The sequence below is a fragment of the Chelmon rostratus genome, chromosome 15, assembly GCF_017976325.1.
Source record: "Chelmon rostratus isolate fCheRos1 chromosome 15, fCheRos1.pri, whole genome shotgun sequence".
In the NCBI taxonomy this organism is placed as follows: domain Eukaryota; kingdom Metazoa; phylum Chordata; class Actinopteri; order Chaetodontiformes; family Chaetodontidae; genus Chelmon; species Chelmon rostratus.
Window position 1 is genome coordinate 5269702 of NC_055672.1, and position 27975 is coordinate 5297676.

At 42.9% G+C, this 27975-nt stretch overlaps 2 protein-coding genes across 3 annotated transcripts; both read right to left on the reverse strand.

Annotated features, from left to right (window-relative positions):
* Window positions 1–2573: 2573 nt before the first annotated feature.
* Window positions 2574–27890, reverse strand: nkx2.1 (NK2 homeobox 1). 2 transcript variants are annotated; one of them, XM_041953120.1, is made up of 8 exons: window positions 27832–27890; window positions 21045–21234; window positions 19528–19579; window positions 19188–19255; window positions 10007–10143; window positions 8363–8542; window positions 4616–4853; window positions 2574–3853 (listed from the first exon to the last, which is right to left on the reverse strand). In XM_041953120.1, the coding sequence occupies exons 6-8, from the start codon at window positions 8405–8407 to the stop codon at window positions 3174–3176; spliced, it is 963 nt and encodes a 320-aa protein (XP_041809054.1). In that variant the 5' UTR covers window positions 8408–8542; window positions 10007–10143; window positions 19188–19255; window positions 19528–19579; window positions 21045–21234; window positions 27832–27890; the 3' UTR covers window positions 2574–3173. The 2 variants fall into 2 exon arrangements, with proteins under 2 accessions (XP_041809054.1, XP_041809052.1); XM_041953118.1 differs by lacking the exons at window positions 8363–8542; window positions 10007–10143; window positions 19188–19255; ... (1 more) ...; window positions 21045–21234; window positions 27832–27890 and having other exon boundaries at window positions 4616–4982.
* nkx2.9 (NK2 transcription factor related, locus 9 (Drosophila)) lies at window positions 12216–13716 on the reverse strand. Its single transcript, XM_041953122.1, has 2 exons — window positions 13349–13716; window positions 12216–13077 (listed from the first exon to the last, which is right to left on the reverse strand). Exons 1-2 carry the CDS (start codon window positions 13506–13508, stop codon window positions 12509–12511), a joined length of 729 nt encoding a protein of 242 aa, XP_041809056.1. The 5' UTR covers window positions 13509–13716; the 3' UTR covers window positions 12216–12508.
* Window positions 27891–27975: the final 85 nt, after the last annotated feature.

Consider the following 27975-nt stretch of genomic DNA (forward strand, 5'->3'; position numbering starts at 1 on the left):
ATATTAATATTTCCTTTAACCGTGGAAATAGGCTGGAAACAAACACAACGTATCATTTTCGTGAAGAAAATATAGACATTTAAGTATGGGTTGCAGAATGTGAGTAAAAAAACGATATAATTTGCATTTCTTTCACTTATCGAAGCAACTGTAAAGATTTAAATCAACTCTAGCAGGCTGACGGTCTCATGGAATTTATTGCAGCCTTAAATTTAAGCACCGATCTGACATCTTCTTAAACTTGAAAAATATAGATAACTTAAATTTAGGCAACTTAAAACACGAGTTCTGGATGCTACACATTTCCCAAAAGAGAAACTGAACCTAAACAGGCGAATAAAAATTCAACATCCAGTCACTAACTCAAATATGATTGCCTTGAGATTAAGGACTAATTGCTTGGGGTTCATGGAGACCAGCCCACCATAAAGCCAGGAGGACTTGGGGAGTTGCACCGTGGGTTTCTACAAAAGAGAGCGATGAGAGCACACACGCTTCCAACAAGTCATTCTCAACAGCTACAAGCTGCACACAAAGACCACACACCGCGCCAAAGACATGTTAATGTAATCCCAAAGTCCTCACTTTTCTCCCGAACAAAACCAGCTCTGCAAAATACCTAATAGAAGATAGTTTCTGATGCGGGAAAGATTTCACTTAAAAGTCCGGTTTTTTTGGAGGCTGACTGTGGCCTTAAATTGGCGCTGCTGCTGGTTTAAAGTGACACGCAGAGATTAGAGAAGAGGCGAGTTCAGGAGCTTAGTTTCTTATTTTGGTGAAAAATCACAGCATCTTAGTGACATTGCTGAGGTAAAAATCCTAAAAAAAAAAAAAAAAAAAAAGTATGTCAAAAGAAGTGTCGCCTGAAAAGATTCAATCTAGAAAAAACACATGCTGACATACATTTATAAGCATGTGAGGAGAAAGTGCAGCTGAAGCCACAGCAGCAAACCTCTGAGGGGTTTTAAATGTTTCTCCACGTTTAAATGTCGCATTAACACCAATTCCTACAAGTATGGCTGAAAAAGCAGTCGGGATGCTGTAAAAATGGCAGCAAACACACGGAATAATGAGCCAGTGAAGCCTTGTGAAAGACGGGCATTAGCTGGGCAAACAGGAGTCGGGTGCAGGGGTCTGCAGGGGCTACTGCAGCTGCACGAGCGTTCATCCACGGACAGCACACACCTCTCTAGTTTTTATTTATTCGTGTCTTAAAAGGGAGGTATTTCTGTGACTTATTTCCAGGGCAATGACAGTCCAAATAGCTGAATAGTTAGATAATTAAAAAGGGTTTGCGTTCTCATTTTAGGCCTGGATTAAAGCTGTGAGAATTCACAAAACGGGTCGTTCAGGTGAAATTTGAAATAAAGAAGATGGGAGGTCAGAAAGGCCACATCGCCTGAAAACAGCGTCTACACAAAGGCCTTCAGATGGAGCCCCAGAAATAAAAATAAAAAAGCAGCCTTTTTAATCGAATGGTTTCGGTGTCGTGTAGGTTCAGTGGAGCTGAATTGTATCTCATCCAGACCAAAACTATTCGAGATTATTAGCTGCAGGGCGACACTGAATTGAAAATAACTTATTTCAGCCATCAACGAAAATCACCTGTCGTTACCTCCGTCGCTTAGCAACCGCAGTGTTTACAGTTAATACGTAAAGCGCTATTAGGTGGCGGGAGAATAGTTCCTAATGATTATTATAGCTTATATTTACACAGCCTGCGCCTAAAGGGAAATAAATTAACGGTTGTGTGTTCGTTATTGCGACTGTTTAAAGAAAAAAAACATTGCGCGTTAAATTCAGCCTAATTTAAAAAATAAATGTCTGTGGAGGCTTGTGCTGGTTTGTTATTGACACCGGGCACAAACAGCCTTTCGCCGTTTCCTTTCAATGCCCTGATTGATTATTGATAAAGCGGCTGATAGCCGCGCGCCGACAGTTATTTGAGAAGAATGCCGCGCTGTTTGCGCAGGGATTTCATCGATAAGCTGTTCTTTGCGCAGCGTTTGATGTCGGCAGCCGACACACCTCACCTTTCTGACTCACACAGTCAGCATATAGAAAAACACACAAACACACACCAGCGGTTGCAAACACACACGGACAGAGAGAGAGAGGGAGAGAGAAGAAAAACCCGCTCATAAAGGCTGCGTTTACTCTGCAGGGCATGCTTGTGTGAGCTGCAGCATTTGACGATAAGCCTGCGCGGTGTGCGATTTGTCACAGGATAAAACAGGAAAAAACAGGCCCCAGTGTTCAAACGGCATGCCAGAATAAGAGAGAGAGAGCTGATAAAGTATTTAGTCTTGTCAGTTTGCCAAACCGGAACCTATTTGGCCGCATGGATGCAGGCCTACGAGGTTCTTGAAATGCACATTTTCTCACAATAACAATCAATAAAATAATTCCCTTAAAAGAGACAAACCCTATAAGAGAAGACGAGCAAATAATAGTAATAATAATAGTAATAATAATAATAACAATTGGTGATCTACTGATTCCAAATGAATATTTCAGCCATTAAGCACCGCATATGTTGACATATTTCACAACAAAAGCTTAACTGTCTTGTTTCCATAATTTATTAATAGGACTGTTTTGTAGTAAGTCAAATATCTATATAAGTTACAAAGAAATAAAACGTACAAATACCAATGAAACGACAACAAACCGGCAAGAGCGTCAAAAACTTTGTACAACAGATAGCTAAAATTCAAACCTTTTACAGAAATATACACGCTAGATCTACGGCTTACATTAAATTCTATTATAAATCAGAGTCACGTGTGTTTGCGAGGGGGGTTTGACAGCACCCATACACAGCAGTTCTAGTGTATATGCCTCCCTGTTCAGGGTCACTTTTTCCCCAACTAACGCGGCCTATATTCTTCTTTTGTCTCAATATAATTTACATAAATAAATCCCAAGATTTTCAATCCGCAGTTTCTGGTCAAAAGTGTTTGTTTGTTTTTTTAATTTCTCCTTCGCTTCCACATTAGTCACACTTCCTTCCAAAAGGTGAAAATTCAAAGAAGAGCTGCACCGACTTCACTCGGCTCTTGTTCAAACGCGCACATTTACAGAGAAACTTGTCGAGTCTTGAAAGAAAGAAAAAAAAAGTCTTTTTCTCTTTAAATAGAAGAACTGGTTTCTACCAGAGCCGGAGCCTCTTGTCACCACGTCCTGCCGTATAACAGGGCAGAACACTGCAGGGCCGAGCCGTACTCTGCGCCGGGGGAATTGAGGTGGGAGAGGCCGGCCACTTGGCTCTGCAGCGACGGCGGACTGGAGGAGTGCGGCGCCAGGTCTGGAGAGTGGCCCGTGCTCCCCACCTGCTGGCTCTGATGCTGCCCGAGGCCGGACGCGTTGTTGGACATGATCATGACATTGCCCCCTTGCTGGTGGTGGGTCTGCGCGGAGGTGGTGGGCGTGTGGCCGCTGCCTTGGCACGGCTTCCCGTCCTTCACCAGCACCGGCACGGCCACCCTCCGCGGGGACTGCTGCTGCTGCTGCTGCTGGCAGGAGCCGCTGTCCTGCTGCATCTGCTGCTGGGACACTTTGTCTTTCGCCTGCCTCTTCATCTTATACCGGTGATTCTGAAACCAGATCTTCACCTGGGTCGGGGTGAGGTGGATCATGCTTGCAAGGTGCTCCCTCTCCGGCGCCGACAGGTATTTCTGCTGCTTGAAGCGTCGCTCCAGCTCGTAGACCTGCGCCTGGGAGAACAGCACTCGCCTCTTTCTCCTCGGGGTGCTGGACAGAGAGCCCATGCCTTTACCCACGTCTGCCAGGGAGCTGAGGCTGCCCATGCTGCCCATGTTCATGCCCGACGACGAGCCCATGAAGCGAGAAACTGAGGGGAAAAACGTAAGATTAATACGATGAAGCCAATGATTTGACTTGCAAAAATGTTACACAAGGCAAAAAACAAATCTGCTTGTAAGCGGAAAACCTTCTAGAAAACTGTCTTTTGAGAAAATGCATTGATTTTTGTGATAGATAAAATTATTGGTTACCACTGGCTATCAGGTAATTCTAACCATGATAATTATTTTTATGGCTGCCAAAGTGCCAGTCTCCATTTTGACAGGCAGCTGAGTAAAAATGAGTCTTGAAATCCTTCCCAAAGAATCAGGTACCCATAAAAACAAAGTCCACATTCATCCACACTGTCAGATTGTAAACGAAACCTCTGAGCGCAAATTACAGCAATAGATCATGACTGACAGCATATTATTATTGGATTAATGTGCTAAAGTGTTCAACATTAAATTATCTTAAATAAAGGCGCGAGCCTGGAAGGAATTTTCGGCATGAATGCTCCTCATGGTGAGACTTTGCACGCCGTGGATGAAACAGGTGGTTTTTGCTTTATCTTCGCTCTCCGTGATGATAAAATCAAAACCTAGCGGCTGAAATGGAGACTGGAGGGGGGTTGGAGAGTGCCCACCTTGGCGCACGAACACGCACAGGTGACAGAAACAAGACAGCAGGCACTAAAAAAAAAAAAAACGCAGCAGAAACACGATGCATGCGACATAAAACCGCGTTTCAGCATTTTAGACACGGCGAAAACTCAAAGGCTGCAGCCAAAGTTCGGGTGTAGGCTACTCACTGGTGGAGAAACGCGGATCCGGGTTGGCTCCGTACCAGCCGGTGGCCGTGGTGCTGCCCCTCATGCCGTCCTGGTAGGACGGCAGGTCGCCCATGTTGCCCAGGTTGCCGTTGCAGTAGCCCCCCATGGCCGTGTGTGACAGCTGAGAAACACCCGCTGCAGTCATGTGGTAAGCCGCAGACACAGTCCCATTGTGGCCCATGTGGTGCTGCTGCATCGCCGCCTGAGAGACCTGCGGCTGCCGGTAAGAAGTGAGAGGTGCCCCCAAGTTGTTATTCTCCATACTTACTTTCTTATAGCTCTCCTCAAGGGGACTCAAGATATCGGAAACAGAAAAAGGAGTCGTATGCTTAGGGCTCATCGACATTGTTCTGGGGCTGGAGAGGGAGAAATTAGAAGGCAAGGCAATCTCTCCTTCTCTCTCCTCTCTTTTTTTTTTTTTTTTTTTTTTTTTTTTTTTTTGGCCAAAGCCCCTCTGGTTCCTGTTGTCTCAACGTCGATCCTGGTAGATGAACACGTAGGAGAGCGCCTCAAGTCCGCCTTAATTGGATCGAGTGGGAGCTCGGTGCTGGCTTTGGTTTGTTTTAGCTGGGTGCCAGGTTTAAGGCTACCATCAGAGGCGGGGCATCGGCAACAATACAAAACAGCTCTAGCCTCCTCTCGCCGAGCGTAATTTCACTTACAAGACATGTGCCTCCCCTCCCACTAACAATAACATAAGCGCCGTGCATGATCAGAAATGTTCATCCCGGCAGCCACGGGCGCCCTCCGGACCCGCCGCAGCTGCCGCATTTGGAGTTTGGGACTTGTTGCTGTCGCTGATAAACACGCGGCTGCACCTTGAGGCTGCGCTGACCACAATGCACTTTATTAACTGTAGTGATGTTTACGAGGGCCTCTTGATGAAAGGAGGCCTATATGGACTTGAGAGTTGGAGAACCACTCCTCAGTTGAACTACTGACTTTTAATGGCCATGAGAGGCCTCCAGTGATTGCAGGATTGTTTGTGTTATGCCTTATCGTACTCAGACATGCAAAAGTGCACTTGCGGGGAGGGAAATTGACTGATACTGATAAGTAAATAAATACACATCCGCGTGTTAAGTGGCTGCGTAAATGATTAACCCCCCTCGTTCTTTTTTTTTCTTTTGATATCATTGGACGCATGCAGCGTGTTACCTAAATTCGGATGCACACACTCGTCTGAGAGAACCGGTGGAAAAAAAACAAAACAAACAAACACACACACACACACACACAACCCCCCCCCCAAAAAAAAAAAAAAAAATAAATAAATAAAGTGTTGGGGAAGGAGAGGCTCTCATGTGAAGTTAACGGCGTTCAAGTACTCTCCTGCAGCACAACGCCAGGTAGCCCTCAGTAGCATCTTGCCTTAATGCTTAAGGAGCCTCAATCATATCTCATTTCTAAAAATTTTGCACAGGAGCGTGAGAAAAGATTTTTGGCTTCATCCAACCAGTTTCGAAGCCAAGAAACGGTTTTCTGGTGCCATGTTTCCGAGCCAAAATCCACTTTTACGCACAGCCTTTTCTGCGTTTTTCGTTTTAAAACGGTATTTACACTTAAGATTTACACATTGCTCTAATAATATCGTATTTGGATATTTTAATTGGTTTTATCATTATTGGTAGTAGCAATATAATTAATATAATTATTATGCTAATCGGCCACCAGTACTGTTTAAAGATGTGCATGAACTCATTTTAACTAACAATATTATCATTTTATGCTTTTGTCATTATTTTAATATAAAACAGTAGCCGTAAGTAAAAGTCATTACTGGGCTACCAATTTATCTTTTTACCTGCTTACAAGGTACAAAATTATTAACATACAACATGAAACAATAAAATCGATGCAGTAACTTCTAACTTACACAGTCTGCGGATGTGAGGATCATACCGGTGCTGAATCTACGGCTACTGTAAAAACAGTAAAATAAACACTAGCTTCAGATTTTGGCTTGTAAAGGTCTTGCCGGGAGGTCTTGCAGCAGCAGCAGCGGATGCCACCAGCTCCTAACAGCAGAAGTCTGAGCCTGCACGTTTTCTTCCACAGGAGTTAAAGAAACACAGCGTCTTCTGGTGGCAGACGCAATAATTTGTGACATTATGATCGGTTTTTATTCCACTGTGATTCTAAACCTGTGTTCCCCGCTTCCTTTGGAAAATAAAAGCGTGCATGTTTAACTAGTTTAATTGCTTTGGCTTTGCTGGCATTAATGACGCACGCTCAGCAACAAGCTGTCAAACTGAAGGCTCGGTGTGAGGCGGTGGGTACAGTCCCATTAGTGCAGCATCATGCAGGTCACTGACAGTTTGTCACGGGGATCATCAGCCACACACTCTATTTTACACGTTTCTGGCTGCGTATTTCACGGCTGCCTGCATATTAGCAGAATAATCTATGCACTATTTGCAGAGCTGCATGGAGGCACACTGGTCCCATTTAAAGAGCCCGACACCACACAGATCACAACAATCCATATCCTCCTGCCGCCTTACAATTATCTTTAATTAGCCAATATTATCATATAGTTCAAGCCTAAATATTACAGTGAAAATAAATTGCTTGGCTGATAGCCGAGGTGCGATGTGCATAATTCACAGGCCATATAATCGCAGGCAATTAAAATTACAGCATGTTTCTGCATCCAAGGTAAATCTTGCTTATTCCTTCCTTAATTACGGAATTCCGCAAGACATTCTTAATCATCTAAATCAGTACCTTTTTACTGTTCTGGCACACGGCTATTATGGCCAATTAGCGGCAATTAGTCCAAATGTTCCGACTAATTCCTCAGAATAATGAGGACATTTTGAAGTGGTGGGTGTGAGGCTACCGAGACTTTGTTATCGAGGCTTCAGGTTGTTGTTTATGAACTGATTAGTGCATGATATAATCCAGAGAGCAACTTCAGATGGGAAAAATGACTGTGCGCAATGAGAACTAAAAGGTAGTTACTTACTGTTATTATTTTCCTTGGAAGAGCAATAATAGTTTCTTAGAAAAATACCACATTCACTTCACAGAGAGGCTGTAGAGAGGGATAAGTACAAAAATATCGTTAAGTGCGCCTCGATATGGGACTTAATATATTAAAAATATATATCTTTCAAGTGCAAAAATGTCACTTTGCGCCATTGAAGCACAAATGGATCTCCGAGAGTCCATGAAACACCCGCACACTGGTCTCCACTGCGCAGATCTCCACAGAAGTAACAAACTGCAGATCTCATGATGTTATTTTGAATTAAAACACATATATTTATTGGGTGTATGTTGATATTGTCACTAACACCCAGCCTGCAGTGCATCCTGCACGTCTGTAGCCTCAAACAGACCCTCCTGAGCGCCTCTTCTCGCTCGGACAGTTTTGGATCCTTTGATGATTTTTCCTCCTCAAAACTTTTTCTCACTTTTACCCTTTCTCTCCAACTCTGTCAACTTTTGCCTAACCAGGAAACGAGCTGCAGAAAAAGACGCTGAGAAGGAGATGACGAGAGAAAGAACAGCGTCACACATGAGACAACTAATGGTGAGCTTTCCTCCTCTTTCTTGCTTCTTTCTTTCTCTTTTGTGGACTGCAGGGTCGAATTAACTAATAATAAACTCGTGAAAGGGGCGGACGCGTAAAGATTCATGGTGCGGACATTAAAAGAGAGAACATGAGTCATTAGAGGGCGAGCCAGTTTTTGGCAGCACAGCCTTTGAGCAAATACTCACGCATGACGTCTCACCAAGCCGCCACACGTCACCGCGGGCGGCCATCTTTCTGCAACCAATCAGCAGCAGCGGCAGCGCGTCGTCGCAGTAGGGGGGGATTCAAGCGTGGTGTTTTCCCAGTGAAGCACGACTCCTAGCGGATCAGCGGCCGTCTGCATCCACAAGAACTGAACACACCGTCTGGAGTCGCTCAGGACAGGAGGTGAGAAAGGATACCGTGTGTTAGTGCGCCATCTAGTGGACACCAACGACTTGATTGCACTAAAGTATTTTCTCCAGGTGGGAAAGATGCCTGCATCTCACTACAATTAGCAGCTCAAATCTGAAAATAAGTGTAAAATCGGTGCACACTTATGCTGTATAATACTGCAGTACCTGTGTTATACTGACTGGTACACATTCACCCTGCACCAGCACTACCCGGTTACTTACTGTTTGCATCTCAGTATGTATGTTACTACCTGTTTAAAAGCTGCAGCATCTGTTTACATTACAGTCTATTACTTACCAGACTACCACAGTATTGTGTTTGATTTTAGATTTTTTATTATATTATATTCCCATATTTAAGATGCTGCACTAGTTTGTGTGTTAGATTGTAATTGCATGAAATTCATTGCCAACGACTGCTTCACTGTTGCTGTTGTGCATATGACGAAACGAAACACAGCCACCTATTTCTGACTACATATCTAGACAAAAGGAGGATTAACAGCTGTAATTAATCAAATACATTTGAAGCCAGTATGTAAAACACTGAATTTATGAATATACCGAAATGCTCAATACAAGAATCTCATTAGGAACTTCAAAAAGTATAATTTTTAATCTGTAGATGACATATGTTTTGGTGCCTTTAAATCCATTTACGCGTTTTCAAATTTAAACCCAATATCAGCTACACCTTTGGTCTGACCTTTGACCTTTGCAAAAACATACATACAAAGACATCATCTTCATTTACGAGCATCAGTTCGGTACGTATGTTCAAAAAATGTGCTTCCCATGCCCCCAAATATGGGATGTTTTAACGTCATAGTTAACTTCATGTGCCAAAAGGTGTGTTTTCCAGATCACTGCCATTAAAACACACCGAATCAGGCGATTGTTGCAGAGAACAGGTAGCATATTCATAAAGCAGATTTAGAGTTCGATTTAAAGAAATTTGAACGCGGTGACTTGGCAGAAAACCAACATCAGATGCAAATTATTATTCAAATTTTCACGTTTAGAGACGTTTCTAAACAGAAACACAAGCTGAACAGAACTGCCATTATTAACAACTACAGTCTGCAGCATGCAGGCATGATGAATCAATAATAAGCTGGCCTCTAACACGATCCTCAAATATCCCTTCCCACAGTGAGCATGAGCCCTGAAGGCATCGCATGATGAATGTGAGGGGTTGTGAGATAAATTAATGAATAAGAAAGAAGAAAATACACTTGTACTTCTGATATTAAAATTATGCATACCAGGTACTTCTACCTCTAGTTACCGCTGAGATGTATCACAACGCAAAAGAAAAGAAAAATCACTTTCCGGTTGAGCTGCTCATGACAGCAAATACATGCAGCCTGTGACTGTGTGGTGCAGGAAGAAAACCAGAACCAGAACCATTTAGAATGTTTGTGTTGATCATACCTTAACTGGATCTGCTCTGATTGCACCATGGCGTGGTCATCGTCAGCTTTAGCTTCACTGAGCTGCAGCTTGATCAAAACCTTCACATTCATGGACACAGTCCATCATGCTCTCTCCTCCGCTGCAGTTCACCTGGACTGAGGCGGAAACATTACTCAGAGTTCAAGGAGAGGAGAGTCAGACTGCAAAATAATACAGAGCTCACTAATGTGGGCTTACATAACTTAATAAAATACTACAGTAGTGGTCAGTGTTGTATCACCAACAAACCTAAAAGCCAGCAGCAAATATACCAAATAACTGTTGGCTAAAGAGACTGAAACTACGCGGCTCTGTCCTGTTCAAACATCTTTTTTTGAAGTTGCTTACAAAACTTTAACTAAATCTTACCAGAGGACAAAATGCTCAGTGAGTCGCCAGTTTTTTTTTAATATTAACTGTATTATTTTGCTCACTTTGTGTCCAATGCTGCAAGTTTTTAGACAGTCGTGCTGTTTGCAAATGGCTGGAGACAAATCAGAACAAATTCTGTTCAAGAAGAAGATCTCAAAGGACAATATTTGGGGGGACTTTAGAGCTTTAAATGCACACATTGAACAGCAAAAAGAAAGTCTAAAAAATAGAATCAGCCTCTTTCACTCTGAGGGCCATTAACACCTAATACGTATTAAATGTTATTTGCAGCAACTTAACAAAACTCCTCCTGTGGCCTAGTTTTTATGGACCTTATAATTTTCCTAAAAGGGGCCCCCGGGGGCCGGCCAGTGAGTAAAACTATAGGATGGGCAGGCTAATACAAGCCCATCCTTTTCAGACAATTCCTCTGACCAACTTAAAAAACCAATGGCAACCTCTAAAAGCCTGTCTTTGTCACCCTTAAACCCCAAGATGCTCTAAAACACCATTGTGCAGTTAAACCTCATAAATTTGTCGCAGGGGCTGATTAAACATCACGGGAATTGAAACACTAAAGATTTTGTCTCGGTCCCTTTTGGATGAGGGACAATGGTCCATTCACAGGGAGACACGCAGACAAAAAGAGTGTTTAAGGGGAGATGCAGCGAGCTGAGGGGTTCGGCCAGTCCCCTCCATATGTGATACAAGGTGGCCTCAGCGAGGGGGACAAAGGACCAGGTGACAGGGACGATGGGCTGCAGGGTCACAGGACGAGCAAACAACATTATAGGGGGCGTGAAAGCAGAAGACCCCCCTCGTCACTGATGAAATACTGACATGATTTTAAACACTGACCCATATTTTTCATGATATTTGAAAGAGACCATGATAATCGACACCAGCTTTTCTCTGGATCCACGCAGACTGGAAGTCATTTCACTGCTCAGGACAGTTTTTAACACCCGCCTGAGAGCACAAGTGACCTAAAAACTCTGTCAAATCTGCAATCTCAATAAAAACTCTTCTTCTTCTTGCATGTTTCTGCCTTTAAAAAGCAGTTTGCTCCTTAACGACACCTGTTAGGTTAGTAAAATATTTAGCTTGAAGAGAGCTGATCGTGCTGCCTTCATTGCATCCTTAGAAATCATATCCTCTTCAAGCCTGCAGTACACAAACCGAGACTTCCACATAAAGCCTGAGTGCAATGGTCGTGTTTATCCCTCTTGCCTCAGAATAACAAAAGTTAATTGTATAAAAGTGAAAAGCAGCCCATGGGCTCAGGGTGCTATAGTGAGAGAGGCTGTAATGTTTACTGGGTATTCTTATGCTTAACCAAGTCCAGTCCTTTCAGGAGCCGTGTTTGCTCAGCTTCTGGGTGCATAATTAGTTTTTTAACATTATAAAAGCCTCTGGGCCTCTGTCATGACCTGCTACATATTTTAGATTTTACAAATTAAATATGTTAGCCCACTGAACAGACTTGAAGCCTGAATTGAACATTAAGGAAAGGTTAGAAACCTTTTTAATCTGAAAAGGATTTTAAAAAGATTTTTTGTGCATCTGTTTCAGAAATGGTTGCAGATTTTACACTTTTTTGCAGCTAAAATTGAAAAAGAAAGCACATTACACAGTAAAATGTATCATATAAAATATGAGGAACTTTTTATTAATAATTTCGTTCACAAAAAGAAACAGTTTAAACAGTTAAAACCTTTAAAGAAGGTCTCCTTGAAGACAAAAAATATTGTTTTCCTTCACACATTCAGGCTAATAGTGGCTTTGCTGCTACCTCTGCTACCTAAAGCCTACTGAACCTTATTTGTCTTCAACAAAAGTTATTTATACAAACATTGAACAGCTTCACAAACAAATACATTATCTCAACGGATAATAAACAATCTACAGGCTGCATCAGGAGCCATGCATGAGGACATATTATCAGCATTTTAGAAATAGTCACAAACACGCAAAAACAAAAAGAAAATGTGCAAAATATCCTTCGTTCTATAGTAAAAATCTAAATGTTTAAGTTGCTCGAAAATTTGCAGAACATTCAGAAAACATTTGATGCTGTTCTAAATGAGTTTGTGCGTTGAAATTAGGCCTTCACTTGAAAGAGTTAAAGGGGACCGAGTCGCTCCAAAAGTCTCTCCAGGCGAACCTGGAGGCCGCCGCGGTGGGAAAGTGCTGCTGGTACCGTGGAGGAAGAGCGACCGGGGACGGATGCTGAAGAGACGGGTAGGCTATGGGGAAAGGCACCGCTGGAGAAGGAGGCAAACAGCCAACTTTCTCCGTGTCAAGTAAGCAGGTGTGAAAAGGTTTCCCATCCCGGACCAGGATCGGAACGACGACCCGGCGCAGCACGGGAGGCTGCGGTATCTCCACGTCCTGCAGCCCTCCTTCTGCCCGGCCTCTCTTCATCTTGTAGCGGTGATTCTGGAACCAGATCTTCACCTGGGTCGGGGTCAGGCTGAGGAGCCGGGCCAGCTGCTCCCTCTCCGGGCCGGACAGGTAGCGCTGTTGACGGAAGCGCCTCTCCAGCTCCAGGGTCTGGGCCTTGGAGAACAGGACCCGGCGCTTCTTGCTCTTCTTGCTCTTGTCGGGCTCCGAGTCCAGAGACGAGTCATCCGGCTTGGTGGAGTCCGGGGAGGCCTCCAGGCTCCCTTCATCCGACGCTGCAGAGAGAAATAAAGCAGGTTAGTCCAAACTCGTAGAGAAATAATGTGATATTTCACTTTTTTTTTTAGCCTCTTCTCCCCTCATCCATCCCTGATAATTTCAAAATAAAGCTGGCAAAATAAAAATAACAATACTGTATAATCTAACATCCATTATTTCAAAATAAAGTTACAAGCTCTTAAAATAAAATAAAATAAATGGCAATATTTGTGGGGTAGAGCAGAGTGATATTTCGATATATATATCTATTGATGAACATGCACTCACATATACAAGGACTCCGGTCGCACTCCATCCAGGAGGTGTACGGTGAGCTGGAGGAGCAGGAGGAGTAAGCCGGGGAGCAGCGCGGCGCTGCGTCCCCATCCTGCTCAGGCAAATCCAGGATGCTCCTGACGGAAAAGCTGAACTTGGTCGGGGCAGCCATCGCGTCCTGTGCGTGAAATCCGGGTTTGTTTTGCGTAAAAAAACAAACAAAATAAAGCACGCCCTCACGGTAAGTCTGTCCAAGGAGGAGGAAAAACGCAGCGGATCCTTTCCTCTTTACGCGCTGTCCAAACACCGGCTCGGAATCCACTGTGCGCCACCGGGCTCGGTGTTTACACAAACAGCACTCCAGAAGCTGCAAACACAAGGCTGCGCCTCTTATAAAGCCTCCTCCTCCTCCTCCTCCTCCTCCTCCTCCGCTGAGTACCTGAATGGCTGGAGTGCTGTCACCCAGTGCTGGAAGGTGCGGAATAAGAAAAAAAGCCTCAACAATGAGCGAAGGAAACACTCGTCATCATTACAGATTCGTCCCGTATCGTCAACTGGGGAACAGATAATGGTAATTGTTGAAGCTGAATCACGTCTTGGGTGGCAACTGACAACAGAGCCCGTCCCATCATCAAACCCTCCTCCTCCTCCTCCCCCCTCCTCCTCCTGCCCAAACAACGTGTCCAACATTTACATACAAAGTGAGCAATTAGCGCGATGCTGCAAGTTGGTTTAACTAATACGCCCATTAGAGGCGCATTAATTGCAGGCGTGAGAAGTTTTGACGTTTATGGATGGAGGAGGACTCTCAGACATGCATTTCCCTCCGCGGAACTTTCCCTCGGCACATTCAAAGAATGCGCAACAAGAAAATCTTTCTTTTCAAGCCTCCTGCATGATTTATGATGATATTTTAGTTCCTGAATGACTGAATAAATGGTAAAATTGTACTTTTCCCCCCCAATAAATTGTTTCTAACTCACAACAATATTATTATTATAATAAGTAAGTCTAAGCGATTATTAATGTATTTGTCAACAACTACATCTCCTCCTGTGGGGCTGGTGTGTAAACAATAAATTAATTAATCAAAAAGATAATATATGACATTATAATTAAACAAATTCACTCTTCATAGGACAAGTTATATTTATAGTGTGTCATGTTTCTGTAGTGATGTTAAATAGGCGGGTGTTGCAAACTGTGTTGCAGCGACAAACTAACTGTAAAATAAAGACTTTTTACGCTTTAACTTCCAAACACACCTCATTCAGCCTCTGACAAATTGGAGCAGTCACTGATGACAGCTGACAAGATTTTACCAGTTGGTAATCAAGATAAATTATTGATCATTCATCATGCTTCGCGCACACAGCTCAGAGGAGCTTTCTCTGCGTTATTCTTCTTTATTTCTGTCGCTTTAATTTAACATCGCTTCATGAAAGTTTGGTATCTTTGTGTTAAAGCGGTGCGATCATCCTCTATCCGAGCTGACGCCTCCAGGCTGACATCGTGGCTCTTTTTTTGTCTCTCCGCACATATAAAACGCATTAAATGCAAAGCGTGATTCAAGCCTCATGTGGGAGCTTTTCCCCCCCTCGTATTTGATATTGATATCGGTCCTCTTCCACTTCAGCGAGGTGCATGAGGCCGGGAAGGGAAGAGTGGCGGTGGACATGCCTCCCCAGTCGTCCTGGGTGGTCGGACGAGAGGGAACACAAATACATGCCAACCAGAGGAGGGGAACAAAAGGGGAAAATGTAGCCCCGCGTCCGAGACCCGTTGGAAGCATTTGTTCCAGTCAAGATTTTGCATTTGTTCAGTCCCGCAATAATGCCTGATTGACGCCCCGGCACAATGTCCTTTAACTTTGCAGGATAAATCCGAGCTTGTTCCGTGTTGTCATGGTTTTGAATGGAGCTGAAAAGGATCCGGGACACTATCTACTGCTCTGCGTCTGCTGCCGCCAAGTCTATAGTCCCCAGCAATATTACATGTGTGATTCAGGACGTATTAAACTCCTTTTACATTTTCAAAGTCCAACAAAGTCGGTGACCTGCGCTGTCAGCTCAAAATGCTCCGAAAATCAGCCTTTATCTCTCAGTTTCTTCCTTTACGCACGTTACGCACAAGCCTTTCCTTGGAAAACAAACACAATCAAGCAATTTTTAAGATGAAACTCGCTTTCAGCAAAAGCTGAGAGGACTGACTTCCCCTTCAAGCATCGTTTCTGTGTGCAGAAGAGCCTCCCAGCGGCTGACAAACAGCAGCGGATTACAGTACCGCAGGTTTGCTGGAGTGGATAGTTTACAGAGGGCACTCGATTGGAGTGCAAAAACACGCAAAGGCAAAGAAAAGTCATGTCCAAATAGCGGGAATTTTCTCTGTCCACAATGACCCAGCAGCCACTTAATCTATTTAACACCCGCAGGCTTCAGCCAGAGAGGGTCCTCTGCGGCTCCCAAGAGCTCTCCACTGCCAAATATTTACTCTGTTGTTCAGCTCTCCATTCCCAATCCCTTCCGCTGCTCAGCCAAATGGAGATTTTTCTCACATGGTTCTGGATTCAGCAGCTGAACTGACAGTTTTAACATTTTAGCCTTGATTGACAAAGAAACCTCAATGAACATTTTGCACACGGATCAACCACAAGCCTGATTTACCACTGAGCCACATGACGTGATTTAGCCCAGTCTTCATCTAAAATTGAAGAGTTTAGTTATTGAAGTCCCCCTCCACTCCGGATTATTTTCACTTACTGGATGTTTGAACTTCACTGCATTGACGTGTGTGCAGAGTTTGGCTGTTTTCACATTTATCTGCTGAAGGGGGAAAGTTTCTCTGAGCTCACCTTAAGTCTCAGTTTAAAGTGTGCACATGACAGCATGTTTGTCAAACCCACTGTGGACCAACACCTAACTGACAAGACTCTGGAGGAAGTAGATGTAATTTTAAAAATGTGAACAATGTAATGACACTTGTGTAAAAATGAAATCAGACACAAATCAAAGCCGAGTATTTTTATGAGGTAAGTCCTCAAACACTTCTGAACGCCTCTCAGTAAAAGTGTCTACCGGACGTTTAATTAAAATGAGTGGAGACTGTGCATTTTGCCTGTACAGTGTTCTCAAGACCAACTAGCAGTATATCCCCTTGCTTTCCTAACACATTGTTTTTCACTTAATACATTGTAATAATATTAATTTTTATTTGCATAGCGAGGAGCACAACGTTCTTTCCAGTGCAGGAAACCAGCAATCACACATATAAAATCAGCACCATAAAAAGAAGGTCACATATAAAGGCCCGACCAGACGCTGGAAAACAGTCAACAAGAGAATCATAAACAAACGTTAAATATGGTGGTAATGTGACAGAGCTGAATTATTGGAACAAATCAGTCTGTAAAAATGTGTTTTAAGACAGGGTTTAAAAGCTGAGGCTCTGGAGCTGAAGCTCCAAACCTGGACTCTGCAACAGCTAAAATCCAGCAGGCTGAAGAGGAATTTTGGGCCAGGAAGGAGTTAAAAGTTCGGATGTAAATCCCTGTGAGTAACGGGCGTTAAAATGGAGTCAAGAAACTGGTAACCAGTGCAAAGAAGCTGAAACTGAGGTGATCTGAGCAGCGTCTGGCCTGGCTGCAGAGTCTCAAAGTGACCAGCAGCTGCAGCATTAAAGACACGCTGACAGATTGACTGTGACGCTCCTGTAACACTGAGGGACTCAGAGGTGAAAGTCAAAGCAGCAACATCAGCGATATCGTCTTTGTTTTATTCCAGTTGTCAAAACTCCATGTCTACATTACCCACAATGCAACTCGTCCACTAGCAGTTCAGATTTGGGTGTGTTGTGCTAGTAAAGGCTAATGAGGCTAATCGTCAGGGGTCTGGTGGGATCATTTCTTTCTGAACCACCAGATTTTTGTCATTTTCAAACTTCAGAATCCACTGACAGTAACTGCCTCACGTGATGGCAATATATCGGCCCTCACGCAGCGCCCTCTGGAGCCACGAAAGGCTCTTTACAGGTTTTTAACTTAAGCAGTAGTACTACCCCACACCTGCAGACAGACCAGTGGTGGAAGAAGTAGTCAGATCTTTTACTGAGGTAGCAACACCACAATGTAGAAATACACCGTTACAAGTAAAAGTCCTGTATTTAAAATGATACTCGAGTAGTATTAGTACCAAAAGTAAAAGCATTCATTATGCAGAATTGCCTATTTAAGAATAGCTTTTATTATATTATTGGTAAATTATTGATGTATTAATGTTGCAGCTGGCACTAATTTTCATTATTTTGGATGCTGATGCTTGTGAATTTCCCAACTGTGATCAATAATTCTCCATAATTATTATCATCAATATGCTTTATATTATTCATCTGAATCTGCAAAGTAACTAAAGTCATGATATAAATTTAGAGGAGTAAAAAGTACAATATTTGCCTCATGAAAGAAAATGGAAATACGCAAGTAGCTCAAAATTGTACTTGTAGTAAGTACAGTACTCGAGTGAATGTACTCAGTTACTTTGCACCACTGGGACAGACATTGATGTATTAAACCTTAAGCTGAGTAAAAGCATAACAACAGATAAAAGTGTGAATATCTTCCAGTATTCTGCCGCTGATTCACTTTTGAGTTTTCTTATATAAATAAACTCTTTACGTAAATAGTCACTGAGTCACTGCCCTTTAACCGAACACACACTAGCCAGGAGGTTTATCTGATCTCAGTCACCTAAACACCCACAATGACCCCTCTGTTGCTCCTCAGTGCAGCGTGATGTGATGCTGCAGCAGCTGCACCTGCCGCCGCCGTCCTCTCCCTCCCAGTCCTGTAAATACCATTAGCATTTTGGAGAGGGGCTACGGGGGATAATTACTTGGCAGCCACATCGCTCTTTCTGCAGTAAACTGGAGTCTGGTGAGGCTGCTTGATCATGTAGCAGCTGTGTGTGTGTGTGTGTGTGTGTGTGTGCTGCTTACTGAAAGTGTGACCAAAAGAAGTTAGGTTTGTTTATTAAGGTGCTTTATGAGACAAAACTCGTGTTTACTGACTGGATTTTCATGAAAGGAGCTACAAAACAGGAAAAAAATTCTGACATTATAGAAATAAAGTTTGTTTAAAAGGACAAACAAAGAGAAAAGGCACTTAAAACAACATATCACACACCAGGAAAAGATGATAAATATCACCAATTTATAGGATTTAAGTATATTTGTCATTTTGGTAGATCTGCACCTTCAGTTCATCATGAAAAAGATCAATTAAAAATTTAAAATGAGTGTTTTAGTTTTGAATGAAACAGACTTGAAAGCCACAATCTTACCTCTAAGTTCTGTCACAGGATGAATTATTGATATTTTATTTTAATTACCATAATAATCAGAAGTGGAAGAAGTAATCAGATCAATACTCAAAAGCATCAGCTTCAAAATATACTTAAAGTGCCAAAAGTAAAAGTACTCATAATGCAGGATGGCACATTTCAGGATAAAGTTTATTATATAACGGTAACTGGCTGCTTTAGATTCTTTATCTGTTTGGTGGCTTGTGAGTTTCCTCCTGGGGATCAATAAAGTTTTATTTTAATATATGATATTGTCATTTATTTGTTGATTATATTTTGCATTATTACATTGAAACTGCTTATAAGATTGGTGTAGTGGGATGGACGTATAAAGTAGCGGAAAATGTAAATACTCAAGTAAAGTACAAGTACTTTAGGTGAAGTGCTTGAGTAAATGTTCTTGTATTGTATTGTACTTGTACTGTACTAGACAGTGATGAAATATTAACACATGCAACAGTAAACGAGTCTCTCAGACATAATGAAATATTATTTACCTTTGAGCTGAGCTGTTTCCACACCTGCCATCGTCAGCCAATCAGCAAGTTGATGCCATCAGACACACCTATGCAGAAAGCAACAAGACTGTAGAGCATATTCTCATAGTTGTATTATTTTCTCTCTACCAAATAAACATTTCCAGAAGTAAAGTCATTTGGGTGAAATACACATAAATATGTACTTGTACTGTCTAGTATATACATACTAAGTTATAACAAGAGAAATAGAGTTCCAGCTGTATTGAACAACACTCCAGGTAACATGACGTTCACTGTGCTCATCTTCTGTCTGTAATATCAACGTGATACTGAAGTGAAGAAATGTGAGTTCACTTACATCAAAAACAGGCTCTTCAGAAGCTCTGCAGCTGAAACGCAGACGATCATCACTGCAGAATAACAAGAAAACAGCTCTGATGAGCTTTTTTTCTAAACTCAAACTGCTGATGAACATCTGGTATATTTGTTTTACATAATGCACTGAGACAGCATACATGTGCAGCTGTCTGCATCCTGCAGGAATTGCTTCACCTACGCCCTTACTTCTACACCCTCCAGCCTTCATGACGTGAGGTTTTGTGGTGATAAGAAGGTTGTTTCAGCCCTGTTTCAAACTGAGATGCACTGTTCAGGCAGAGAGTGCAGCAAGAGATAAACGTCTTGTCTCTTGTTTCCTGAACATAAAACCTGTAAGTGCTGAGCTCCTGCAGCAGCTGAAGACTCTGAGCTGTCTTTGCTGCGTCTTACTTGTTGGACATGTGTGATGCTTGGCTGCCCTCTGCAGGACACGCTGATGAAACACTGACTCCTCATGTGAGCCCTCCTCCAGTCCCTCCAACCAACCACAAACTGTGACAGGAGCTCAGTTCAGATCCTTAAATCCTGTAGAGCAGTGTGGTCACAGCCACTGGTGCAGGAAGTATTCAGATCCTTTTTCATCAGTAAAAGTACTAAAACCACACTGTAAAAATAATCCTTTACCGTAAAGTGTGCAAGTATAATGAGGAAAATGTACTTAAAGTATGAAAAGCACTCATTATGCAGATGCATTAATCTGGAAGCAGGATTTTACTGTTGTTGAAAGGTTCCTGAAATGTTTGTATATGAAAAATGACTCAAACTATTATCAGAGGAATTTCCAATTAATATTCTGTCAACAGACTAATTGATGAGTGGACTAATTACTAATCTGTATATTCTGTTGTGGAGTTTCATTTATAATGAAAAACCATATTTGATGATTAATAATCTTAATTTGTAAAGTAACTAAAAGTATTGGAGTAAAAAGTATGGTATTTACCTCTGAAATGTGGTGGAGTAGAAGCAGAAAGTGACATGAAAAGACTCAAGTACAAGTACCTTAAATTTGCACTAAAACACAGTATATGAGTACATGTACTTCCATGTTCCACCAGCCATGTTTGTGAACATGCAAAGACTCAGTCATTGAGGCTGCTGAACGACACAGCCTGCAGGTTTCCAATATTTGATCAATCAGTCATAAATTTGATGATCAGCAGGACCTTTGATTTGGGTCGATGCATTTGAAGGTGCCTCACAAGTGAACAGAGGTGGAACAAGTACTGAGATAATTTACTTAATTGAAAGTACTAATACTTCACTGTGAAAATAGTTGCTCTACTACAACAAAATTGTTAAGTTCGTTTAAAAATTAGTTTCTCAAACCAGAAAGGAAGAAATAATCCTTCACATTCAAAATAATCAAATTTGAAGAAACATTTTTTTTTCCCTGCTCAGGAACAAAATGTAATCTGAAAAATAACAAGTGACTAAAGTTACCAGACAAATGTACAGTAGAGGTATAAAGTTACATAAAGTCTAACGTACAAACACCTTGAATTTGTAGTTGAGTAAATGTGCTTAGTTACAGTCCTCCCCTGTGTCTTCCTGGAAAACCAGTTTTTCGACGAGGTCCCGCGTTTGGCTCCTCGGTGTCCAGCAGGTGGCGCCGCTGTACTTTGGAACAAACCGACTGCGCGTTCACGGTGCGACTGAGCAGCATCAGTGACCCTCTGAAGACAGTCTGAGCAACAAAGACAACAACAAAGTGAAAGGTGTTGCTGTAATATTTCATCAGATTGGACAAATTTTTACCCAGGATGTGTGATTTCAGGAGCGTCTGCTGCTCAGCGCGCGCTGGAGCCATTAGCGCTCCGCTCGCGCGGTAAAAATCAGCTCACCTCACTTTACCTGATGCTCCTGCCAAAAAATAAGATGCCTCAGATTCCTCCGGCATTAAACTTGTCATTACGTTTTGCAGTTACGTGCATCTGGCGCCGTTTGCATGTCGGGGGGGTGTCACCAGGCTGCACGGAGGCCTCGTCGCAGCTTTCATCCCGTGAGCTTCTTCATTCAGCAGAAAAAATGAGATCACACACAGCTGATGTGCAGCTCACCGGCTACTGAGGATGAAGAAAGTTATTCTGATTTCTATCATTCTACATTTTATTGCTTCATTTTCCTTGCAGGCTCCACGCGGCCTAATTAAATAACACAAATATCAGAGGACCGGTGCTGTGTCACGGCTCTCCCTGACACTACCCCCCTCTGCGCGACCTCTGTTTGTTTATAAGGATATTGAACCTTCGGTCCGCTCAGTAATCTAATAACATTGTGCAAAAGAAAAAAAACCCTTTACACTCGCGTGCCCACAAATGACTAATTGCAGGACTGTTTCTGCGCGTGCGCAGAGATCTTAATGAATGAGGAAATTTAATATAAATCCAATCCAGGTATGACTCAACGATTCCTCGGGTCTCGCATGTGCGGTGTGGTCGGCATCAACACCCCATTTGCACTTTTCTGCACAAAGGAAACGCCGCGTAAAAGCGCACTAAAGGTGCAGCTCTCCGCCCCCCCCCCCCCCCCACCCTCAGTGTCCTTGGTCCGGGACAAAGAGCGCTCCAAATTAGGGCGGAATGACATATTTAATACTAATGGATGCCAGGTGCCAGACGAACAGATGTCAAAGTGATGTATGCTTAAAAGTGTCGTAAATATTGTTTCTTTTTGTCCCTCTGTGCTGAAACCCGGGCCTGGCCTCTGAAACACGACTACATACGTCGTTAACCCGCGTTCGTCCTCATTAAGGCCGCACTAAAGTTACCGGGCCACTCGGGCGGGGAGAAGTGCTAACCTGCAGAAAGACTTTTAATGGTGTCACCGCCGCTCGGGCCGCAGAGGTTAGAGTCATCAGCGCGGGTTATTCTAAAGGCGCCCGGGTGGGGGCTTTTCCCTGACACAGCGGCGGCCTCCACACATTAAAGCTCCATACGGTCTTATCTTATTTGTATCAAGCAGCTGGAGGCGACACCACCTTCCTCTGCGCCTGAATAACCCGGATCAGTGCGCGCGCGCCTTGGGTGACAAACTGCTCGGGCCTGAAAGCCACACACACACACACACACACACACACACACACACACACACACACACACACACACACACACACTATAACTCTCCGCACGTGTGTGTCTCATTGCAGATGTCAGTCAGTTTGGGGACAGTTAGTACGAGATGACAGACCTCCAACCCCTCCGTGAAACAAGAAATCACCGCGCGTCCCCATAATGACCTATTAGTGGTGGCTTGGATTTCCCACAGGATCTTGCTGGGAATAGAAAACCGGCCACTGGGACCTTTTTTCCGCCCCCTCCGCTCTGCAGGTTTCTCCACGGATAATCTGAGCAGCACAGCGGCTCCGCAGATTAGAAAATGTCTCCTACCAAGTTTTTTTTTTTTTGGACCGCAGAGAAGAATCAAGAAGAATCAGTTGACGGATCACAACCAGCGCGTCTGCAGCGACTGGAGGAAAGTGTGTTTAAAGTGCTGCAGCTGAGGCCCACTGACACAAAACCACGTGCGATGGCAGATCCATCCGCGATAAATGCTTTGCAACCCGATTATGAAAAAAAACAAAAAAAACAACAACAAATCATGCGTGGAAAAAAGATCCTGCGCACGATAACGATGGGCGATAATAAGAATAAAAATCATTTTATAATATAAGCAGAGACTCTTAGAGGCGTTATATTCAAACAAGGCTCAAATTCCGGCCATTATTTTTTCCAGTTAAATTGTTATAACAGTTACCTGCATCGAAAATGTCATTTTCCAGAAAATTACACCTGATTAACAATTTTTACTCAAAAGTCCAACATCCTGACTGAACAGCGAAGGAACATTTTTCACCTTTAAATTTGTTTTATCCCGTTTAGGAATTTTTTAGCCTCTTAAATCACCTTTTTATTTATTATTTATGACTTCTTGTGCGCTTTGCACGTTAATCCCGCGGGATTAATTGATGTCGCTGATTGTCAGGCATGTCAGTTTGTTTCTTTATGTCTTCCAGGCTTCCGGTCAACCTGTTGCATCTGATGAATGAAGACAGTGAAGAGCTCAGATTACTTTGAAAATAACTAACGTAAGGATAATAACAATCGCACGAGGCGTCAGACAGATGGAGGAAGCATCATCATCACCGCCATCATCATCATCCCACGCAGAGAAATAAATGCTTTTGACAGCAAAATAAACGCGAATCGTCACAATGAATCTAAAATCATTCTCCCAGTTTAAACTTTTGGTTCTGACTCGATGTTTCAAGCGTGAAATTACTTTGGCTTCACAACAGGATGAAGAACATGACACGTCGGGTTTTTTGGGTTTTTTTTTCAGCGCTAATTCGGCGACTGATGGTGCGTAAATGATCTCACTCCCAGTGCTAATAAATGGAGAATAAAAGTCGACTGTGAGGCGCATTTTGGTTTAAATGATGAGGTAAAATGTCCAGAAAGACGCTTTAAGATGCTGATGAACGTTTGATTACTTTTGATGGCTTTTTTTGTACAGAAATATGGATCCGTTATAAAAGGGGGGAAAATGGAGGGTTTTTAGAATTTTTCGATCAGATTTGATCGAAATCCAGAACCAACCCGGCTGTTTGTACCTGTGTGAGACACTCAGGGCAGGTATTTTCTCAGACGAGGAGCCGCGCTGCGTCTCTCTCTCTCACTGTGGTGACAACAGCTGTGGAAAAAAAAGAGTAGGCGCATCAAGTCTTCACTTGTTGGAAATTAAAAACAAAAGGTGGTTTAGTTGCTTTGCTCACACGAAGGAGATAGCTGAGGTGGGAGTGGCTGTCATAACAGTTTGTAGCTGCAACACTATGAAGATGTCAACAAACTCAGCTGGCAGAGCAGTTTTTCTCTCCTCTGTTCAAATATTTGCGGCGCAGCAAAGAAAAGATGGAGCTGCTGTGTGATTTATGCTTGTGGATATTTGACGTGTGGCGAGATGAGAGCTCGACGTGAGTCTTAGTTTTTGGAAATCCCTGAGAGGGGCTGAAGGCATGCGTGTTCATGTGGGGGGGATTTGAATGAAGTGGGTCACCTATGACATCCAGCCGGTGATCATGAAGACAAATGAGAGGAAAGGCGCTTTTACGCGCCGTTTACATGTTAATAACGTGCAGCTTACCTGCTAATGACCGTCAGCCTGAAATATCGATGAACTCCTTCCAGTGTCTCTGCACTTCATCCTGCTGGTTTTGTCGTTTGAGACCAAAGGACAGACAGAAGCAGCAGAAAAAGATCTGACCCGCACGCTTCTCCCAGCATCTTGAGTCAATAAGGAACCTGCTCGGCCCGTGAAATCAATTATAACCAAAGCAAACACTCTGACATGAAAGAAAGCTGTGATATAAACAGGTACGAGATCAGTCAGAAAAACAACTAAGCTGCTTCCACAGGAGGTAAACAGAGGAACAAATCTGTCAACAAAAGAGACTCAGTTATTTCCCAATAATTAAATTATTTTTTTTAAATCGTGAAATTGAATCTTTAATTCAAACACATCTCGCATCTCAAAGATTTTAATAGCATAAAATCAGATTACATTATCTTGATTATCTTCTATTTTTTAAATGCAATACGCCTTCTTTAAATGGAAATAAATGTATTTTTAGAGAGAAAAGCCTGATGTAACGGGAGAGGAGCTCCACACAGGCTGCAGGTCACTTTTCTGCAAACAAGCTGGAGGAGTTAGAACATGATAATATTCACAGAACTTCAACTCAAGCGTTTGTACATGATGGAGGCACTTTGTGTGCCGTAAACTCTGCTGTGTAAAGTTCAGCACATAAACCGTAAAAGCACCGGACACCCAGCAGGGATGTTCACCCAAAACAGTCCGCGACACGCCTGCTGCGTGTCAAGAAAACACATCACAGATCCTGCAGGACTCGCACGTTTACAGCCAAAAAGCATGATTTTGCTTCATTATTTTTTTTGGTGCCTTCCTCTTAAAACCTCTGCTAACATGATCATTATCGTGCGCAGGCCCGCTGACAAGCAGGCACAGCGGGAGATGAGGCAGCACGTCGGCCTGTCCTGCAGGGAGCGACCGTCGAGGCTTTGAGTTCATCCTCACACAATTTGTCTGACAAGTGATGCGTTGCCTTCACGGCCGGTTTGAACAATTCGGCTCGACGTGGACGCGTTTGGGCCCGTGAGCTGCCACACAGATCATTACAAATTACCGTGGCGCATAATAATAATAATAATAATAATAATAATAATAATAATAATAATAAGAGATGAGTGTAATAATCACATCATTTGCACTGGAATTTAAAACAATTCTTTCAATAATCTGCAATTATTTTTTTCGACCAGTAATTTCCTGTTGCTATTTTCCAGTTTGTGTGATGTCATTAATCAGGTAAACACGTGCCCTATTAAAACCAGTGATGCGGCTCTCGCATCCTCAGGTGGACCTCTATCATATCACAGGAAATAAAAAGAAAAATAAGAGAGGTGGTCCGTCAGTGCGGAAACGCTGAGGGTGGAGCAGCTCCGCGGACACCTTTGATCCCTCACCGCTGACCTTCTGTTATTTCAGCCACCGGAGGAAACTCAGTGGAAACAAGCGGAGCACGTTTCCACACGGTCAACATTATCCTTGACGCATTAGCGGCCTGAGTTGAGCCGGGTGGGCAGGTGGGGGCATGAGGTGGTAGATTTACAAAAAAGCAAACAAAAACAAAACAAAAACAAAAAACAAAAAAACAAAAAGAGTAATCTAAGACCCCCAGTTGTTCGTCTTTAGGGAAATGACTCTTGATGCAAACTAGAATATCTCCAAAAAAGCGGTATTTTACGCCTCCTCCAAAGGCCCGTTTACGTGACTTGAAGTCGTTGTGAAATATGTAATTTCAGAGATTTGTGACCTCCTGAAAAGGTGGGAAAATTAAACAGAAAACCACGCAGGTATTGTTCGTTTCCTCTCCAGCATCCAGGCCACAGAGCTGTGCGTGCTGAGACAAATACCGAGCAACACTTTGTGTACATTTTGGCCCCTCGCAGACGCGTCGGTGTTTAATGTAAGCAGAGCTTTTTTTCAACAATATTCCTAATTGCGCGGCTGCACAGGAGCGCCGTTTGATGTTCCCATGCACGTTGATCCCCTTCAGGTTGTGCAGAGATGAAGGTCAGCCAAGCGCCGTGGCCTTTTGAAAATATGACACGAGAAAACCCAAAGCATGTGTCAAAATGGGCAGAGAGTGAAGGCGCAGAGTTATGGCGTGTGTTTGCTCCTCGCGTCGGGAAGCAGCAAATCTTTCTTACTGCTTGGAAGCGGGGTTTCTGTGCATGTATGCAGAGGTAGTAAAGCTGATCTATCCCTTCACAGAAACAGGTCTGCAAGCGCTGAGTCTGAGCGGCAATTATGAAAAGGTTAAGACATTAAAGGGCAATTTCTTTATCAGTTAAGAGCTCTGAATGCGTCAAAGCCTGCTGTGCAAAACTGGCAAAAAAAGAGAGCAACATTTGGCGTGTTTGGTGTAAAGCTTAATGCAAATCAAACTCTCTCACAGTTCGAAATGGAAAAGTGAATATTATTGATTTAAAACAACATCTTCAAGTGTAATGTTCGTTTTAAAACACACACGTCCAAATAAATCACACAAAATTTAATTCAAATTTGGCACCAGAGATAAAAATCTGACGCAGGTTTATTTTCAAGCTGCATGACCAGACAGATTCTTTCCAAAGGTTAAACGTGGTCGCCTCATTTTCAGCAAAAAACAACCCCGCGAAGGATTGTTTTTGGCGTGTTTTCAAACGTGGAGCAGTCGATGCTTGATGCGTAAAGGAGAGCAAAATGAAAACAAAACAAAATGTGGGCGACAAACGATGAAAAAGTGTGATAATCCTCAAACACACCGAGAGACATCACCCAGCCAGGCACATTACTCAAAACCAATCATTCACTTCCTCCCATTCCCTTAATGATGCCGTTTGAAAGGCTGAGATGAAGGCTGGTGTAGTGGAGCATAAAGCCACCCAAACTCACTTAACAGAGCCTGAACTTTTATTTTAGCTTGAAAGGTGAAATCTTTGTTATAAAAACAGAGCTGAAAGATGAAATGAATGTTACTTTAAACGGGGGTTTTAAGTGCATAAGTTAGTGAGTTTTCATGAAAGGAAATATATTATTTCAGGTGATGGTTTCCTGTGATGGTCACCCACTGTAGATTTTTACGCATCTTTTTATTTCGCGCCTCATCACTGCTGAACAGCTGAAGCTCTGATCCAAAATCTTGATAGTGCGTTTTACTCACCCTATCTGTGTCAATAACAATCGCATTCATGGTGGTATATCCCCAGCTTTGCTTTCTGATGGGAGAGAGCAGGACGAGGAGGAGGACTGAGGGGGGGGGGGAACTCTGTGGACTTGTCATGTCAAACTTTTGGACCAATAGCAA